Source organism: Ahaetulla prasina, chromosome 5 (genome assembly GCF_028640845.1).
Source record: "Ahaetulla prasina isolate Xishuangbanna chromosome 5, ASM2864084v1, whole genome shotgun sequence".
Taxonomy (NCBI): Eukaryota; Metazoa; Chordata; class Lepidosauria; order Squamata; family Colubridae; genus Ahaetulla; species Ahaetulla prasina.
This window is the reverse complement of record NC_080543.1, coordinates 93,549,804-93,571,515: the sequence shown is the minus strand read 5'-3', so window position 1 is coordinate 93,571,515 and position 21,712 is coordinate 93,549,804. Positions and strand designations below refer to the sequence as shown.

General features: G+C 33.9%; 1 protein-coding gene across 3 annotated transcripts in view; it reads right to left on the bottom strand.

Moving 5' to 3' along the window:
• OCA2 (OCA2 melanosomal transmembrane protein) overlaps positions 1 to 21,712 on the bottom strand; it is a 216,333-nt gene that overhangs the window by 97,346 nt on the left and 97,275 nt on the right. For all 3 annotated transcript variants that reach the window (XM_058185917.1, XM_058185920.1, XM_058185918.1), the window contains exons 14-15: positions 19,563 to 19,701; positions 16,838 to 16,970 (exon numbers count right to left, since the gene is read on the bottom strand). In XM_058185917.1, the coding sequence (XP_058041900.1) occupies positions 16,838 to 16,970; positions 19,563 to 19,701 (272 nt within the window). The remainder of the gene's footprint in view (positions 1 to 16,837; positions 16,971 to 19,562; positions 19,702 to 21,712) is intronic.

The following is a 21,712-nucleotide window of genomic DNA, read 5'->3' as shown; positions in this document are numbered from 1 at the left end:
TAAATATTATTAGATCCAGGAGCATATCAGGTGGTCTGGAGATCTCTATTGACCCAATATTATTGTGTTTCTTTTCTAGAAATCCATTAGGGAAAAAATAATAGTGCATGAAATCATGGAAATGGAACTTGGTTCCAAAGTAATCACCAGTCATTTTATGTATTCATTAGAAATTTTACTTTACAAATATTAAAGTTTACTGCAAAAATTACAAATGCAGCCATTCAAATGAACCACTCTAATTATATTTGAAACTGAAAAAGGTTTGGTGTAGATAAAATTGCACAACAGATTAGAGTGTTTTTAGTATTTATGTACTATGATTGGCTTTTTGTTCATTTATATACTTAAATCTTATTCTTAGATATGTTAAATATTCATAAAATGTTATTCACAGCTATGCCAATTTTTGTAATTACTTTATGTAGAGAGCATTGAAAATGTGAAATTTATTCAACATTTAAATCCTATTCTTTCTCTTGGCACCAGATCTTTTTGATATATAAAAGACTAATGTACAGTTAATTTGAATCTTGAACTCTTTTGGCTAAGCATTAAATTAATACATTGTGAATTTAACATCCTGGTGTTTAAACTTTTGATTTGAACCCTGAGTTCTTTTTAAGAAATTACTTTGTACTACACTATTTTAAACGTTAAAACATATCTAACATATAAATGAACACTTCTATTTTTTGAAATTGAGTATTTCAATCAGAAGCTAAGCTAGAATATAACTTCTCATGAATTGTTGTGATGGACTATGACACTATAGGTATTTTAAAAATCCTGGGCAGAATACATTACCACTTTTTCCTACCAATAATTTCAGATCACACATTCTGCTTTTCAGAAATCTAAGATGGGGATAATCACATGAAAAAAAAACCTGAACAGCTGCTCCTATTAGAAAAGCCACTGAGTACAGCAGGGGTTTCAAACTCACATCATCACAGTGGTGTCACTGTGGTGACTTATCAGGACTTTTTTTCCCCTTTGCTGCATGATGCATCCAGCCCGCAGGCCAGGAGTTTGACAGCCCTGGCCTACAGGATCAGCATGATCAAAAACCTTAAAAATAAAGCAAAGCCCAAGTGCTATCAGTTCAACAAATGCTCCATATTGATAAAATAAATGCAACAGAAATTAGATCATAGAAATGATGATGACAGTGAGATCACAGTTTGTGACTTTTAATCTTGCCTTATCTGATTTGAGTTTCCTTTCATTTTTATAGACACAAAGCCCAGAATTAAGAGAACGTTTGAATTAGTCCCCTATTGAATTCCCATGGTTGTACAAAGGTTGTATAAGTTCATGACCTAAATGGCCTTTTTCAACTCTTATCATTTGAATCATTTATAATGTGAAGATTCAAGCCATTTGATAACCATGGCTTAGAATGCAATGGTTCAAAATTGTGCACTAGGTTTTTTTTTATCATAGTAATTATTATGGGTATAATTTCTACATGTTTTGGCAAGATAGAAAATACTTTTTACTTTTTCAATTTCACAACAATCCTAGAAGATGGTTAGGATAAGAGACAGCGACTCAGTGAAAATTATCTACTGAAGTCTCATTAGTTGACTGAAGATCTGAACCTGGATTTCTGCAGCTACAATTAGCATTACGCAACTGTACATTCAGCTAACACAAATGTTCAATCAAAGAAAAGACATTTTGACAAAGAATTATAATTCAGCTGTCAGCTTTTTCACACAATCTGCCATCTAAGTGTGGGCAATGTATCAAAGTCTTACACATTACTATTCTTCAATTTATAAAAATGTCTAAAATTGGTATCAGAAATACAATATTCTCTTATTACTGAGATTTGCAGGGTGGTCTTCTCATCATCCATTTGGCCTTTACAGCTACTGAATTCTGACCTGAGTGGGTCATATGCCATAAGGTATATTTTTCATCACCTGTTTACTTATTTATCTGCACAATACCAATTTTAGGTAATTTTCATCTGCAGTAAATCAAATTCAAAATCACAAATTACTGCTCTTCACTAAGCTAAAAAAAAACCTCTGACAATGTAATTTGTTGCCAGAAGATTGCGTTCAGTCTTGAAAACTATCAAAACAATTGTCATTTATTCCATATATAAGACACTGCCTCTCAAAGTGTTAAGTTTCTAGGTTACATTATTTCCAAAACCAAGCTGATAACATTTTTCAACAGGTTACTCTTTACCAACTATATGGAGAAAAAAGTCTTTCTGCAATTCATTCTATTGTTTTCAGACAAAAATTCTTCCTTTCAGTTAATGTATCTATAATATGCTGGGGTTTATATTTCTGCACAATTAAACAACTGCTGGGATCAAGAAGAAATCAGTTGATACAATAATCTTCTAAGCCTGATATACTCACTAGTCTATTGATTGGTGTGGGGATAGTTTGAAAACAAATCATTAGTATGTGTGAGTGTGTGGGTGTGTGGGTATGTGGGTGTACTCTAAATATATATTTACATATGTTTATATGTTTGAAATTATATTGGCCATCACTCTCATATTCTCTTTGCAAGTTTCTTAATCAGATTTATAGATATTTGGATGTAATTGGAATATAATTCCAATATTCCTTGACAATTCCCTGACAATTAGAGGTAGAGGTTGCTTGATTAGACCTTGGGAGACAGGAGGAAGAGCCATAGCCAGGGGGCTGGTTGGATAAGAGACAGCTAGTCCTTTAGTTTAGTCTGCAGAAGGAGATGAGGAGATATAGATAGTCCTCAACTTACAACTGTTCATTTAGTGACTGTTCAAAGCTATGTCATTAAAAAAGTGAGTTATGACCATTTTTCACACTTATGACCATTACAGCATCCCTATGGTCATATGATCAAAATTCAGACACACAGCACCTGGTTCATACTTATGACAGTTGCTGTGTCCCGAGGTCATGTGGTCACCTTTTGCAATCTTTTGACAAGCAAAGTCAATGGGAAAGCTCATGTTACTAATTTAACAACAGCAGTGATTCATTGAACAAGTGTGGCAAAAAGGATTATAAAATGGGGCAACTATCTAACAGCTGTCTCACTTAGCAGCAGAAAATTTGGGCTCAATTGTGGTCATAAATCAGGGACATCCTGTTTATATTTTAAGACTGGCAAGATTGAGATCAGCTTTGAGAGGTAGTCCAGACAGGAAGTACACTCAGATGAACTAATTCTATACAATAGTGGGGTAACTCTTCTACCATCACCCCTTATACTCTCATGAATCAGAGAGATGTTGCCTGAGTTGTTTCTGAACACCATCTCATTTCTTAGGACTTTAAAATATTTCAGACTCTTTTGCCTAGGTAATTGTTCTTCAATATTTCTCTCAAGATCATCTTTCTTACCCTCTATACCTATACATAGAAGCATGAGCATAGGAAAAATTAAATAAATCTATCTAACACTGAAATCCTAGGCATCAGTAAATTGAAATGAACTAGAATTGGACATTTTCAATGAGAAGATGCTGTTTACTACTTAGGATACCATTAAAAAACTAAAAGAAAGATCGGCATTTCTTATAGGGTCAATAAAAATATAGCAAAGATATTATTCAGGCACTATGCAGTCAGTGGCTAAACAATAGCTATTAGACTTTATGGACACCTTTTAATATGTTTGTTATCCAGTACAGATGAATTTTATTATAAGGTTCAATCTGAAACACATCTTGACAGATCATACAAGATGCAGTACTTGAGGTTGGAAACTGGTACTCCAAAGTTGAAAATACTGAGGAAAGTATGGCTGGTCTGTATGGCTTAGAAAATAGAAATAAAGCAGGAGAACTATAATTAAATTTCTATTCCTGCCAATCCTATCATTTCTTTTTTCTAACATCAACTTCACACAACTAAAAGGATGCCTCTACAATACACAGGGACATCTCCAAATGGGGTACAGAGAAATCAAATTGACTGTATTACTGGGACAAGGAAGTGGAAGAGTTCAATTATAAAATCAAAGAGATGGCCAAAGACTGGCGCTGGATCACAAGGCAAGCTAAAGAGAAGGAATAAAGTAGTTCCATCATATGATTTCAAGCAGATAGTCACCATTTTCAAGATTAAGTCTAAAGAAGACTAAACTAATGACAGCAGGTACAAAAACCATTGCAGAACTGAGAAAACTATTGAAGTGTGCCTTTTAGTACTGAGTATAACAAAATAAAACAAAAAAAGCATCCAGCAGTCAAGAAATGCAGTATGCCACAGACTAGCAACAAAGGCATTGGAAAAGATAATCAGATGCTATGACATGTTTGCACTTACAAAGATCAGAATCATGCAAGGAATGGTATGTCCTGTGACACTCTATGGTAGCAAAAGGTAGACTTTGAAGAAACAGAATATAAAGAATATTGATGCTTTTGAACTTTGATATTGAAGAAGGCTAGTGATATCCACTATCGCCAATAGCCAAGAAAACAAACAATGGAAAATAAAGAAATTAATCCAGAGTTACTTTGATCAGACTCAAATTATCATACTTTGGACACTTTGTATAAAAACAGCTCTCTGGAGAAGTTGATCATGACAGAAAGTATACGAAGAAAGGGATGGCCAGATGATAGATTAGCAGAAGTCAATACACTATTGAAAGACCTGCTGAGCAAGGCTGGGAACAGATCTTATTGGAAAGATCTATCTACATGATCATTAGGAGTAACGACTGACTTGATACATGTAATCAACCATCAGCCAATCAGCAAGTCAACATCTTTGCAAAAAGGTCATTTTTTTCCATGTTCTTTTTTAGCATTTTCAGTCATGATCTCCCAGAGATTCAAAAAAATGCAGATTATTTCTAACTTTTGAAAAACCTTGTCATAATAAAAAAGTTAACAAGTACAAAATATAATAGGACAAGTCATGAAAACAGTGAGCATAAATGTAATATTTAAATATAACAAAAACAGCACTTTTTTCAATGTGAAACCCCTTTTAGCTTAGTTGATGGGCCAAATGACCCTCTGGTTCCTTTTTAATTGGCATTGCTTCTGATATAAAATCTAACAGTTATATTCATGTGTATCTAATATGACCTATACCCATTTTGAAATTGATGCATCTTTACTTATTTATTAATAAAATTTATATTGCCCAATTCACAAAAAACTACTCTGGGTGATGCACAGAAATCAAATATATAACAAACAATCATTATAAAAATATTCTAAAATATCTTTTAAAAGTATTATATTATCAAAAATTTAAATATACAAACAATATTTTTGTTGAAATCTGCAACAAAAGAGATTTCAGAGATTACATCAAAAATTGGAAGTAACCAATGCAATATCTTTCTCTGCTTTTGTCTGATTACCAGGGAGAATTATGGTACCTTTAAATGTTTAAAATATAGCTGAACCACAGAATCAGCAGCCATTTTAATCATGTACTGATTATTTATGAATAAGATATTTATACTGGAACAATTCCCATTCTGACCGTTATTCCTCTACACAAATCTAGCAAGATTTGTTCAAGAAGGATGCTGTGATTGTCCCTTACTACATATAGTAGTTCATGAAACACTTTTTAAATGAGGTATTTGCTTTTGGGAGGTTACTAAGCTATCATCACCATAATCATTCCAAGAAGCAACATCATTATGTGGTAGTTCAATCTTCAAGCTATGTGAAGTGCTTCACATACCCCATCATTCTGTCCCTAAATCAAGCAGAGTATTTCAGTTCTCAGAAAAGAAATAAATTATGTATGGGCAGGTAATCATATCAAATTTGTTTTGGAGGAATGGTGTGATGATAGCCTAAATACACCTCTATCAAGCTTTACAACCATTCAGATTATATATTAGATATGCCTTTTTAGGAAAACACAAATATTTAAATTATTGTTCGTCTGATAGCAAACCAGAGTAAAAATAATTGTTTCGCATTTAACTATGAAAAGATCTGCTCACACAAATGGCATAGAAACAGTTCTCTAATTGTTTTAGCTTTCCAGAATTGGGATGAGAGCTCGGAGAAGAAGCCTTAAAAGAAGAAGAAGAAAATACATGGGAATTGTAGCATGTTCCTTATATTATTGATATGAGAAGATTAATTCCAGGACCAGCTGTATACAGTACACTGGTTACAGTAACATCAGCACTGGTTATTTATTTATTATTTATATTTCACATTTCTAAACAGCCCACCTCCATGAAAGAGGAACTCTGGTTGGGTCTTGTTCTGTTTTATTCAGTGAAACTTATTTCATCTGGCAGAACCTCTCCAAAATGGTTCCAAGGAGAAAGAAAAATCGTAATTCTTTTTAGCATAGCCTTCCCAAACTGGGTAACATGTTGATGGCATCTGCCAGAATTACCAGCCAGTTTAGTTAAAAGAAAATTGCTTTATTATTTTTTATTTATTAAATTGATTTATTTATTAAATAATAAATTTATTATTTATTAAATTTATCTTACTACAGGGTAATTTTGAGCACAATAAATTTAATCACTGCTCCAGAATTATTATGGACCTTCAGAAATAGCAGTTTGTTATACCATATCTATTTTTATTTATAGTTCATTTTACTTGTAAGAGTTAGCCATCTACATTTCTGAATAATCTAAAAGAGTGATTATTAGAACTGACAACTTTAAATTTTTAAATTATAACTCCAAAAAATCCTGAAATTCCAAAAATTCTGAGAGTTGAAGTCCACATATCTTAAAGTTGCCACCTTTGAAAAACCCTGCTTTAAAACAATGAGACCAGAGGACTAATACCAATTTAAAACACATGAAACTTCCTAGTTTATATAAACATAGTAAAATTGAACAAAATTATTATTTTGGTGACAGGGATAAAATGTTTTAAAAGAAAAAAATTGTTATAGACTTATCAAAAAAGATATTTTAATGTCTTCCTAAAGACCAAAATGGATGGCAGTCCCCATCATATGAGTCACGGTGGCGCAGTGGTTAGAGTGCAGTCGTGCAGGCTACTTCTGCTAACTTCGGGCTGCCTGCAATTTGGCAGATCAAATCTCACCAGGCTCAAGGTTGACTCAGCCTTCCATCCTTCCGAGGTGGGTAAAATGGGGACCCAAATTGTTGGGGGCAATATGCTAACTCTGTAAACCGCTTAGGGAAGGCTGTAAAGCACTGTAAGCGGTATATAAGTCTAAATGCTATTGCTATCATGTACTGGGAAATGAACTCCAGAGATGAAGGAAACTCAAGCCTAAGTAATAATCAGACAGACCATATGCCTCTAGGGGTGAGCCTTTCCAGATTTCCTTAGTTCAAAATAAAATTTTACAGGAAGAGGTGCTGTCCCTGTTGTTACAGACAGATGCTTTTCAGACCATCAAGTTATTTTATTTTATTTATTTATATCCCCTTTTATTATTTTTACAAATAACCCAAGGCAGAAAACATATCCAACAAATCTTCCTCCTCCTATTTTTCTTACTACAACAACCCTAATAGGTGGGTTGGGCTGAGAGAGTATGATAGGCCCAAAGTCACCAGGATGGCTTTCATGGCTAAGGTGAGACTTAAACTCATTGGCTCAGTGTAAGAGTCCAAAATGAATTAACCCAACAATCTAATCTCCATCCCCTCTCTAGTAATTTATTTTACTCTCTCATATTCAATCATCATCTGTCTTCCAATAATGTGATGCATTGTTCCATGTGCTGCATTCTGGAATGAAAATGAATCTTAACTTTCATCTACATGACACCTTTAGAGGAATTTGAAGAGTACTAACATTTTCCATCTTTGCCACTTAGTTTTTTTCAGAATTAAACATAGTCAGCTATTTAAATAATTTTCCTTAGAGCTTAGTTTGTAGCTCCCCGATTAATTCTGTTGTTCCTTCAAAAGTATGACACCCATAATTGGACACAGTATTCGATGTGGGAGCAGAATACAATAGAACCTCTGGTCATGAATGCTTCTGACTATGACCAAATCGGGTTCCAAATCTTAAAAATTTACAATTGTTTTTTCAGCCAATTTCCCCTTCTGCGCCATTTTTTTTGTAAGCGCCAAATTTCCAAAATTAGGTTCAGGTCACTAACAAATCGGGTTGTGACCAACATTATGGAATGAATTATGGTCGTGACAAGAGGGTCTACTGTACAGTGAAAAGATCATATCTGTAATTTGGAAATTTTATTTCTGTTGATACAGCCTAAAATGCATTTGCCTTCATTGTAACCAAATCAAATTTCTGTCTGTTTTATTCAATTTGCAATAAACTACTATTCCAACATCTATTTTGCATTATTTTGCATTTTATTTCTATCTTTTGTAATATTAGCTATCCCAGCCAATTATCAGCAAATTTAATAAGCATTCACCCATTCTCCACCCAAACCAAAATGTTGAACAAACCAAGACTGAACTTTCTGAATTCCTAATTTATATTACTTTCAAATTCAATGAAAGATCATTAATCAGAACTCTGAGTCTAATATTATGGACAACAGCATATCCCCTTCATTGTCAGCCAGCCCACACTTAACAAGCTTGCTAATCAGCATGATGAATGCTTCTGTTCATGACAAGATATATTACGTCTACTACATTACAATAATCTATTAAGGGAGTTATCCTATTTTTAAAAATGAGATAAAACTAGTCAGGCAAGATTTGTATTTAACTCCATGATGGCTTCTGATAATTACTGCATTTTTTTCAAGATGTTTTGAGATCAATCTCTTTATGATGAATTGTACAAGTACTAACACTCTTCAATATCTTCATAAATAACTTAGAAGAGGAAATAGAAGGAGGACTCATCAAATTTGCAGATGACACTAAGCTGGCAGGAAAAGCCAATACCCCAGAAGAAAAGCTCAGGATCCAAAAAGATCTTGATGGACTTGAACAATGGCCCCTATCCAACAACATGAAATTTAATGAGGAGAAAAGCAAGGTTTTACACTTAGGCAGAAAAAAAACCAAAGATACAAATACAGATTGGGTGAAACCTGGCTCAGAAACAGTAACTGTGAGAGGGACCTTGGAACCCTAGAATACGATCACTTAAACATGAGCCAGCAATATGCAGCAGCAGCGAAGAATGCTAATGCAATATTTGATTGTATAAACAGAGGCATAGAATCAAAATCACGTGAAGTATTACTACCATTTTATAAATTCCTAGTAAGACCATACATGGAATACTACGCTCAAAGATGTTGAGATTTTAGGAAAAATGCAAAGAAGAGCAACTAAGATGATTAAAGGCCTGGAAACAAAAACATATGAAGAACGGTTGCAGGAATTGGTATGGCTAGTCTAGAGAAAAAAAGGATTAGGGGGTGACATGATAGCAGTATTCCAATATTTGAGGGGCTGCCACGAAGAAGATAGGGTCAGCTTATTTTACAAAGCACTAGAAGGCAAGACAAGAAATAATTGATGGAAACTAATCAAGGAGAGAAGTAACCTAGAATTAAGGACAAATTTCCTAACAATGAGAACAATTAACCAGTGCAACAGCTTGCTTTCAGAAGTTGGTGCTTCATCACTGGACGTTTTTAAGAAAAGACTGGACAGCCACCTGCCTGAAATGGCATAGGGTCTCCTGCTTGAGCAGGGAGTTGCACTAGAAGACCTCCAAGGTCCCTTCCAGCTGTATTCTAATTGACTGATTGAAACAAAGTAGGAATTGAGTAATTCTATCTCTTCTTTATAATCTGTTATCAATTTGTCTTCTTCATTGAACAGCTGATATCTGATAATTTTCCTTTTATTTTGCTTAGATCTGTTTAAGCAGCTCTGTTTGCATTCTTTATTAACCTTAGCTCACTCCTAGCTTTTGTTTTCTGGTACATGCTCTACAATTTCACACACTGTGTTCCATTTTAAGACCTTCACTAAGCTTTTTGTGTAATTAATGAACTTCTTTTCTTGCTCCCTATTTCTCTGATATTAAAAACATTTCCAATTATTACTCCCACCCATCTTGAGCTCCTTTTCTGATTAGTTACTCCTGTCAGGCCATCCTACTTATTGTTCTGTTGAAATCTACTATTCCAAAGTCCAGTAAATATTTAGACATTGCTTAGTTTTATATTTCTTTAAAGTCAAGAACATTAGCATTACACAGTCACCATCACTATGTTTCTGCTACTAAATCCTTCCAATGGATCACCATGAAATAACACATTGTACAGTTCCCAAAAGCAAGTTTGCAGCCATTGTAAACATTTCAGAATTGGTATAAAATATAACAGATGTTTCAGAGACCATTTGAAATTTCTAAATAGTACAGAAAGACACCCTTATGTGAAAATTACAAAAAAGAAATCTGGAGCTTAACTGTAACTTTCTCATAATTCTCTATGAACTGATGAAGCTGTCACATCAACTAAAACAAATCAAAGTGTTTCTGATTATAAACTCCATTAAAGAAAGAAAATTATCTATATTCAAACTCACTCCAAAGCTATGTATCTTCTCATTCTAAGAGAGTATGACTATATCTAGACAGTTGTATATAATTCTGGTATTAAAATCCAATAATGAGTTTTCCCAATCCATCTGAACTCAATGTTATTTTTCCTTATCTAACTCATTATCCTCTACAGCCAACTAGTCAAGGAAGTCGTGTTTTATGATGTCATAGAAAAAGGTATTTGAATGTCATCATCATATTGGTAACATTTGCTTTCAAATCTGCTGCTGATCTCTTCCAGTTTGTTACATGTCTTAACAAATGTTGTTAATCCCCAACATTAAAAAATGTTGGGGATTAAATGAAGCTTTTAGGAATGAGCTCCAAATTCATGGGACTACAAGATCAACTGTCACCATCTAGTACCTTCCTAGCAGATATGAGCAGAATAATTTCAATGGAGCTTTACTCAAACTGCCAGGTGATCTAAAAAGATATTGGGGTCAGTTATATTGAAAGCCACTGAAAAACTTTGGAGAATCAACAGTTTCTTTGTTTATTTTATTTATTTTGTCACACAGTATATTTAAGCATAAGCATGAAATAACTAAACAATATATAAGCATGTATATAAGCATGAGTATATAATAACTATATTAATTGGATATAACGAAAGGGAACATTAGGACAGCAAGAGTAGGCACGCTCTTATTCATGCCCCTTACAGTCCTCTTAGGAATGGGGTGAGGTCAATAGTAGACATTTTTTTGTTAAAGCTTTGGGGATTTTGGGAAGAGACCACAGAGTCAGGTAGTGTGTTCCAAACATTAACAACTCTGTTACTGAAGTCATATTTTCTGCAATTAAGATTGGAGCGGTTAACATTAAGCTTAAAACTATTGTGTGCGCTCGTGTATTGTTGCAATTGAAGCTGAAGTAGTCTTCGATAGGAAGGACATTGTAATAGATGATTCTATGAGTTAAACTCAGGTCATGTCGAAGGCGGCGGAGTTCTAAATTTTCTAAACCCAGGATTTCAAGTCTGGTGGCATAAGGTATTTTGTTGTATTCAGAGGAGTGAAGAACTCTTCTTGTAAAATATTTCTGGACACGTTCAATTGTATTGATGTCAGAAATGTGGTATGGGTTCCAGACAGTCGAGCTGTATTAAAGAATTGGTCTAGCAAATGTTTTATATGCTCTGGTTAGTAGTGTAGAGTTTTTGGAAAAGAAGCTATGCAAGAATAGGTTTACAACTCTTAAAGCCTTTTTTGCAATGTAGTTGCAATGGGCTTTGGCACTTAGATCATTTGATATGAAAACTCCAAAGTCTTTAACAGAGTGGGGGTGATCTGTAAAGTAATGGCCATCAAGCTTGAACTTAGTGTTTAGGTTCTTTTTTCCAATGTGTAAGACTGAGCATTTGCTGATTGAGATTTCGAGTTGCCAAGTTTCAGACCATTCAGACATAAAGTCTAGATCTTTTTGAAGGGTAGCTGTATTGTTGGTGGTGTTAAATAGTTTGACATCGTCAGCAAAGAGAACACAATTACTTGTAAAATGGTCACAGAGATAATCAATGTATAATATGAAGAGTGTTGGTCCAAGAACCCTGCCTTGGGGAATGCCGCTTTTGACAGGAACAGGATTTGATAGAGCATTGCCAATTTTGACCACTTGTTGTCTGTTTGACAGGAAAGTTATCCAGCTTTGCCAAGGTTGGAGACCCCTGCATTAAAGGACATGGATCTGAACTGAATCCTACCAAGAGTGAGATATCCCTATAGGTGACAGACTCTTTTCTATACTTAACCCACTTTGGTCAGTTTCAAATGAGGATTTATGGTGAACTAGATGTCCCTGAAAGAGCAGGTACAATATTTTGGCAGAGCTAGACAATCAGTGAATTCTAACCACTACAATCTCTTCAGAAAAAGGAGAGATTGTGAGATCACCCACTTATGCTTGAGCAACTGCTGTTCATGAATAAACTGCAGGAACTGAGATTTTTGTGGTCAGCTTGTAAATTGAGTGGCTGGGACTTGAGGGATTTCATAACTCATAACTGTAATGCAACCTATAGAGATATCAGATTAGCCTGAGCCTCATTTTTAAAGCACTTTCAGATATAACTAATTTACAACTAAAGAGAGGTTTTCTGAGGGACAAGAAAATAAAATCCCACTTGGTGAGTCAACAGTCTTTCTAGTATTACAAAGAGGGAAGAAAGGTTTTAAATATTTAAAAGCTTTTTGCAAAAGCTTTCTTTAACAAGGAGTGAATATAAGAAAGCATAAAATGGATAATTATTTTGAAATATTATTTTTGGTGAAAGAGCACGATATTAAAATATTATTTTTAATATTTAATAAAAATATTTAATATTTTTAAAATATTAAAATATTAAAATATTTAATAAAAATTTAATAATTTTAAATAATTTTAAATAATTTAAAAATAATTTAAAAATTTAATAAAAATATTATTTTTGGTGAAAGAGCACAATAGTGCCTACCGTTCCTGTCCTATTGTTCCCTTCATTATATCAAATTAATATTATTGATGCATATTTTTACTTATATATTTTCTTCAATACATGTTGTTTTATCTATGACAATTGTTTGTATATACTGTTGTGACAAAATAAAATAAAAAAAATTAGAGTTAAAAAACAATTAACTGGAAGAATGTTTTTGCTTGCTATTAAAGAATCCAGACAATTGGTGAATTTCACAGATCAAAACATAAGGGTAATATGAGCCAGACTGTGATTCTCACTGTATGCAGAATGCCATTTAAGATGTACGTAAATATTAAGGACACAGGAAGACAAAATGAGAAAAAGGAGGGGAGCAGCTTGCTTTTTGTCTTTCCCTTTTTGAGACATTTTCATTTTTGGACGATAGTATCATAATGGCAACCATGAGAAAATTGGCAATAATAAACAGACGGAGGAGAGGATGCTAGAACAACCTCAGAGAGAGGAATTATACCATATTTTCTTCAGAAAATGTTCGAGCAGCTATGAAAATGTTAGAGCAACAACATTTTTTTTCCAGTAAGTTAGCTAAATCACTTAATAGATTGATAGCTTTTGAAAAAAATTAATGAAAAACTTATAAAAATGAAAGAGGGAGTGAAAAAAGAAGTTAAGATGATTGTAGTGCTATAACACAAGCGCCTGCGGATGTAGAAGAAATTAATGAAAAAATAAATTTTTGAAGAGTAAAAGAGAAGTTATAGAGAGTTGGAAAGAGAACTAGATAATATAGTAAATTTTTCTTTTGTTCAGAAGTGAAAATATACTCATCAGATCTAATCTGTCATTCTCTAATAGCTTTAAGATGGTTAAATAAGCAATTTCCAAAAGTGATTAGAAAATAATGTTAGCAAACTTAGTGTCCTTTAAAAGACTCCAAGGCAGTTGTGAGCTTGATGACTGATCCCTTTGTCTCTGGGTGCTTAAATCTGTGGAAAACTGTTGTTATAAGGTCTTGTCATGGAACTCATGTGGATGATCTTTCAACCTCTTCTTGTCTGGAGAGGTTCTGAAGAACTGGTTCTGTGATGTTTGCCACAGTCATTGTCTCTGCTCTCCTGGAGACATGTTTAGTTGAAGATGGGCCAGCCTACCTATGGATATTCATCAAGTGTCTCTTTCTTCCATGGCATTGTCAAAGTTTTAATAAATATTAATTAATTTTAACAATTGGTATGGTTCCTGTAATATGGATAGAGGGATTTTTGTTATTATTTGTTGGTTGTTTTATATAGTTTATAAACCGATATGTTTACTGAGGGAAAGAAAGATGTTTTCCCAAAACCTTAATGTGGCACAATCTTTACTATTGTGTAATTGCTAAGAGATAATTACCTCAGGATTTTCAGGTTCACTATACTTCAACTGCCTTATGTCAAACTTTCTTTTAAATGTGTGTGTGTGATGTAAAGAAAACCTTCAAGTCAAGTTTGAATCCTGGTAATATATATGTCCTTTTCTTGACAATATGAAAATATTCTTTCCATATAGCTATATATCTATATAGATATCTTCATCTTCCAATCAGCTCAATTATGTAGGACAATGCAAGAGTTACAGGTTGCTACCTTTTTGTTATAGGGTATAATAACCAAATCATGAAAGCCTTCTACATTTTTCTTTCACTTCCTTTCTATCAAATAGATTCAAAGTAACATTATTTTTTAGTTTTGTGGAGTACTTGGTGTTCTTTTAGCTTGATTATTTGCTTGCAGATGTTTCATTACCAAATTAGGTAACATCATCAGTACTGCCTTGACTTTCTTTTTCATACTTTCAGCTTTATCAAGATTCACCTGTCTCTTATCTTAGTTTCAGTGTTCCTACTTAACCTTCTTCAAGGTTATCTCCATCTATAATCTTGGAATTGCCTGGTAGCCCCCACCCAGATACTAACCAAGTCCAACCCTCCTGAGTTTTCAAGTCTTAGAAATGGTCGACCACATGAGGCTATCTGCTAATATAGCTCTAAAGCTAGATCTGGAAATTGAGTTAATTGACCTCAAGTAAATCAATAAATAAAGCAGATTATAACAATTAAACATAATGATAGATTTGGACAGAAGAAAAATGGCATGGTGAAGTTACAGCCTGTGTTATAAAATTAGGAAAATAATGGAGGATTAATATTTAAGGTTTTCAGCCTTTTCAATAAGCAGCATTTTTTAAGTCTCTATATTTTAAAATGTCAGGAGTCTCCTTGCCTTTCAAAGTGCAATCTTGTGAATTCCTTGCTCATCCTAAGTAGCTGAGTAGCAGCAGAACGCCCTCAAAAAGGATATGAAAACCAAGGAAATCTAAGCAATGGAAAACAGTGAATGAGGGGGTTTTTTTATAAACATTCTGTACTTGTTTGATTGGTAATCAGAGGGTAACTTTGCAGACACTAGATTGATTGAAACAGCTGTTTCAAACAATTCTGTTGAAGGTTATCACAGAACTACAGCAATTAAAGATTGGAAAGTCCCATTAAGATATCTTGCACTCATTCTGTTACTTCTCTGAAGCCAAATTGCTTCAGATCCCTTTTAATGAAATGTACTTTGATCGCCCCTCTCATCTCCTTTCCCAGAAATCATTAATAGAACTAGTAGTCTAGTATTTGCTTTTATTGAGGAACGAGCAAGTACTGATTAACTTCATCATGATGTAACCATTCCTGATTGTAGGAGGGAAAAAGTTTACTAATTATGAGAACTGCTGAATCTGAAGATTGTAATGAGAGAATAACACAGATGACATCTAATTTGAGTTTGAATATGCTTTTTACTGAATATATTTAACCATTTTGGTTAGTAAAACACAAGAATATTGTGGATGATTATGCTCTTTTAAATAACAATAAATAAATAACAAAGCATAGGATAATACCATTTTCTTTAAGACTTCAAGACATCTCAGACATAGTTTTCAGAATACCATCTAAGATTTTAGAGTAATTGCTAATAACTGACAGCCGTTCATCCTAAAAATGCCTTTTATGCTTGCTAACGATAATTTTTAGAAAAAGAAAAAGAAAAAAGAAAGCACATCTATAAAGAAACCACTGCCTACTAATTTAAAATATTAAACGAAAAGGTGGAATCAATACTGATGTTGTAGTCAAGGTAGACTCATCCTTCCATCTTTCCGAGGTCGGTAAAATGAGAACCCAGATAGTTGGGGGCAATATGCTGACTCTGTAAACCACTTAGAGAGGGCTGGAAAGCACTGTGAAGCAGTATATAATTGTAAGTGCTATTGCTATTGTAAAAAATAAAGCTGGGGATCGAGGAACCATATTAATTCTCACACTAGACAGAAGGGAGAACCAACAGCTGGATCAAGGCTATCCCAAGTTCAGTCAAGTTGTCTGTTGATTCTGGAAGAGGAGAACACCTAGAATTTAAACTTAGAGCATAGAATATATAAGGACTTTGATTTCTTTGCACTACAATAGAAAATTTGCCTCAGTGTATACAGCTTCTTTTCTATCTGCAGTACAGAGATTAATCTCATTCCAGTCATGCCCATTAGCCTTCTGTCACATAAGCCAATTCCGTCATAAGCAATTTAGGGTCTGTGCAGCTGAATTTAAAGCCATACCTTTGTAATGCCTGACATCAACATTTGGCACATGCCAGCCCAAATGACTTTACATCTGATTCCCAGCAAATGCTCTTTTAAATCAACTACCTGTGTAGCATTCATTATATCAGATAATTTAAACACAATCCATAATTTGTTGTCCATAGCAAACTTAATCACTGAATAAGCAAATAAAATAATTCTGGAAAAGGAATATAACAAATTCTCAAGGTTGAAGCTCATTATAAATCCAATTCCTTATTCAAAACAAAACACCCTTCTTAACGTTTCATTTTATCAAGTAAGTCAGATCTATATCTACCTTATTTCAAATTTCCACTCACCAACAATCTCACTTGGCTCTTTGTTATAGAGTTTCTTGTTCCAGTAAAGTAGTCGTAGAAAAGGAAAGGAAACCAGAAGTACAAGACAAATTCCAATAAACATATGCCCCGTAAATGCAGCAAAATCCAATCCCTAGGAAAAAATACAGTTGAAATACATTCAATTACAATGGTTCTACTCAGTGAAAATGGAAATCAAAAATAGCATCTGCTGTTTTATGTGATTGGACTGTCTTTTTAATATCACCCTTAAGGTTATGTCTCTCTTAGAAGAAGTGCATCTTAAGGTGAGCTCTCAAATTCCACTTACAGTATGTCTTCCACCACCTAGCTTTCCATAGCAGGAAATGTGCCCACCATTTCTGATAAAAAATGGCTGCCAAGTGAAAGAAATTTAGAATATTACTTTTTACACTTTCTCATCTCTATCTCTCTCTCACACACACACACATAGTTGCACCAAAGCACCTCCCTCTTGGTTGGTTACACTATGCTGGAAGATAGTATTTGTCACTATATCGTGATGAATTGGCTTAAAAAATAGCTTTCACCTCCCGAATCTTTAAAATATGTTTATGATATTTATCAAAAGATAAAGTTGGAAGACAAATTATAATTAATAATTTTAATCTTTCTAAACCATGAACAAAGTAGAAGATAGTAACACAAAGTCACTTCTTGTGAGATGAGTGGCCAAATACATTTGTTAGTAAGTAAATAAGTAAGTAAGTAAATAAGTAAGTAAGTAAGTAAGTAAGTAAACAGATAGATAGATGATAGATAGATAGATAGATAGATAGATAGATAGATAGATAGATAGATAGATAGATAGATAGATATAATTTTATAATACAAATAAGTGAATATAGTTTTCAGTTTTGGAAAACAGAACCTATTGCAAATCAGTTATGTTTGTTAACAAAGCACATTCTTATTGTCATACTGTAACAAATTGTAGCAAATCTAAACAGATTCAGTCACTTTGCACTATATTTTTTAATCAAGTATGACTCAGTAGAGGTACATCAAGAAAGATTTATAATAAATACAATTATAGGTAGTCCTTGCTTACCAACTGCCTGATTTAATGACTGTTCACAATAACAACTATTTGGAAAAAACCAGTTTTGCAATCATTTTATACCGATTGCAATGTCCCATCGTCACATAATTGCTATTTATGTGTTTCTCAACTTCTGAGAAGCAGACTTAATAGAGAACACAAATGAAATCACAAGTCACAATCACATGATGACTCAGTAAACAATGGAAATGATTCACTTAGTGACCAAAGCAAAAGGGAGGTTATAGTTCCATTGCAGACACTTGGTAATTCACTTTATGGGTGTGGTGCCTAGCAACCAAGTTGCCAGTCCCAATTGTGGTCAGTAAGTGAGAACTATCTGTACAGTGTTGCCTAAAAGAGCTGCATGTGTATCAAAACATATTTAGGAGCAGTGCTTCAGAACCTGTGAAAATGCATGAATAAGTACTTCTGTAAAATAGCCATATCTCTGCACCTGAATATGCATCACTATTTTAATGAGTCATATCAATGATATGCTACTTTAATGAGTTCAAATTTGTGCATGTCTGAAAAAAGACATGGTTGCTTTAAAGAGATACTGTGCTCGCATTCTCATATATTCTGCAACATCTCTTGTGAGTCACTTTCAAAGCATATTAAATCCTAAAGCTGAAAAGCGAAAAGACAGTGGTTTATTTTCACACTGTAGTGTATTCTTTCAAATTTCCTTTACTAATGTGCAGACATACAGTATGTCTGAGGTCTATAAATCAGAAGATTTTTCTATGGTCTATGAAGTTACCTGTGACATATGCCAATGCTAAGATAATTATCTCACAAAACATTTTAAATTATATTCTGAGATCATTGACTATGGAACATAAATTATTTAACACTATTGAGCCTTCCCACTGCCCCCACAATATTTCTCTGAGCTGAGATGAATTAAACTACAATTATGTAAATTAGTCACATAGCAATATTAACACTTTTCAAATTATAAAAGGTAATCAGGTTTCTTAAAAATGTATCAGTATTTGAAAGTTTAAGTGTTTAATGCAGAAAAAGAAAATAAATATATTATCGGGCAATTAGAAATGTGTTATATCATGTCTTGTGCAAGATTAAAACAAAAGATTTTTACAGAACTTAGTACATATTGGTTTTTTATAGGGTTTTTATGCTTTTATCTGTAGCTGCCCAGAGTCACTCTGAGAGTGAGGTGAACAGGTTTTAAATTTGATAAACAAATTAAATCAATCAATCAACCAATGAAAAATTTTATGGAGGTAATAAACCTTCCCATCAGCGGACACAATTTTGGTTATTTGCATCTCATATAACACAATTCCAATGTATGTCAACTCAGAAATGAATTCCATTGATTCTTTGGGACTTAATCCAAAGCATGTGGATATAAACTTAAAGGTTTGATAATAAGGTAGCTACTACATATTGATGAGAAGTAAATTGAACTTTAAAATTTGAGGAGTGTTTTGGTCTAATATTCATTTTTCTAATTTAAGTTATTTCTTGAAGAACCATTCTGAGGGGGAGGAGTGAATGTTTGGTTATATGTAACAGTGTCAGAATGTTTGTTTTTCAAAGCAGTGGAAAATGAATGAATCAGTAATACACAGCAATATCTGTACATAGGGATTTGTTGTTTTAATTAACACAGCAGAGAGCAATACATACCATCTTCCTGAGTTCCTGATTTGAAACAATAATCACATTTGGAGGATCCCCAATAGCTGTAGCAGCCCCGCCAATATTTGTGAAGATAACTTCAGCAATCAGAACATGTCTGGGATCAAGATTGAGCACCTCACATAATCTACAGTTCCACAGAGAAAATACCAGATAATATCCTTGCTGGATGACTTTTTAAAAACATTATTAATATTTCTCTTAAAAACATAACAACAAAACAGAGCCTGTTAAGAGCACCTGAACTATCATACAAAAATTAAGAGTAAACTAAAGAATGAAAAACTAAAGGGACGCAGTGGCTCAGTGGCTAAGATGCTGTGCTTGTCGATCAAAAGGTCGGCAGCTCAGCGGTTTGACTCCCTACTGCCGTGTAACAGGGTGAGCTCCCATTACTTGTCCCAGCTTCTGCCAACCTAGCAGTTCGAAAGCACTTAAAAAAATACAAGTAGAAAAATAGGGCCCACTTTTGGTGGGAAGGTAACAGCGTTCCATGCACCTTTGGCATTTAGCTAAGCTGGCCACATGACCACGGAGACGTCTTCAGACAGTGCTGGCTCTTCAGCTTTGAAAACGAGATGAGCACCACCCCCTAGAGTCAGGAATGACTAGCACATATGTGTGAGGGGAAACTTTGCCTTTACCTTAAAGACCAAAAGCAAAAGATATCATGTGTATAACTTGAGTTTAATGTTAAATATTAACATAGTTTGCCGTTTAATTTTTGCTCCAATAAAATTACAGTGCAGCATGGAATATACGTGATAGGTCTTCCATTAATTTTCCTTAAATATCTCAAGCTTCCAATTCAAAAACAGGAGAAATAATAGTTTTTGTCTCAGGTGTTTTTTTTTAATTGAAATGCATGGGCTTCCTGACAACTTCCATAAATTATAAAGCATAATGGTGATGACAGAAGTTGGAGTCCCACAGTGTTGAGACAGCTACACGCTGTCCACCCCTACTTTATAATTTGAGGTTGGAGAAGAACAATATAAAATGGATGTCACTAGTGGTGCGATTCAAAAATTTTTACTACCGGTTCTGTGGGCGTGGCTTGGTGGGCATGGCAGAGGAAGGATACTGTAAAATATCCATTCCCTCCCCACTCCAGGGGAAGGTTACTGCAAAATCCCCATTTCCTCCCAATCAGCTGGGACTCAGGAAGCAGAGAATAGATGGGGGCAGGGCAAGTCCGGAATTTACCGCTTCTCTGAACTACTCAAAATCTCTGCTACCGGTTCTCCAGAACTGGTCAGAACCATCTGAAACCCACCTCTGGATGTTCACAAAGTATCTTAAAAAAATAAGAATGTCTATGTGTGCAACAACAATATCACTGGACCAGAACAAATTATTTTGCAAAAACATGCACCAACCATAAAACCAATTCTGATAGGTAAATTTTGCCTATTAAGGGATGTTATATGATTCTCTTTTGGATCCAGATTTATTTCCAATTTTTCATAATGTTTTATATGAAGAAGCAATGTTGAATAGCAGTGCCATGGAAACATAAGCGAGAATGGTGGTTTTGTTTTTGTTTTTTCTTAAACACAAGCTGTGGTCTTTTCTTTTTAAAAAGTGAGTTTGCCACAAAACCTAACAAGAAAATAAGATCATATTTCATGCATCATTGGTAAAAAGCTAAATCCCTATTGTCAGGGAATCAGGAGAATTTGCTACTAAGCTTCATCACCATGGTAATAAAAGCTTACAAAATCATTTTAAAATTGGACTGAAGAATCCTGGCAAAGACAGCAACAATAACTGGATGATTAACAAAACCATGTAAGAGAAGAAATATATAACTTATTTAAAAAGTCTTTTTAAAAAAACTATTACTATATATATGTGAGATCCCCACTATAATATGAAAACATTTGTTTATTCACTCATTCAATATTTGTTCATCTTTCTATTTGGCAAGACATTCAAGTGAATAAAAAATATTTGAATTTAAAAATTGAGTTTAATATAGTGTCCAATTAAATCAACATTTCAAAGCTGATCAGAAAAAAAATTCACCATAAAATGCTAGTTTTGTCACTTCCTTACAGTGAAAGATGGAGTTCTGCCAACTTGGTAAGAGGAAATAAATTAATTCATAGTTAAACCGCTACTGTATCAAGCAAATC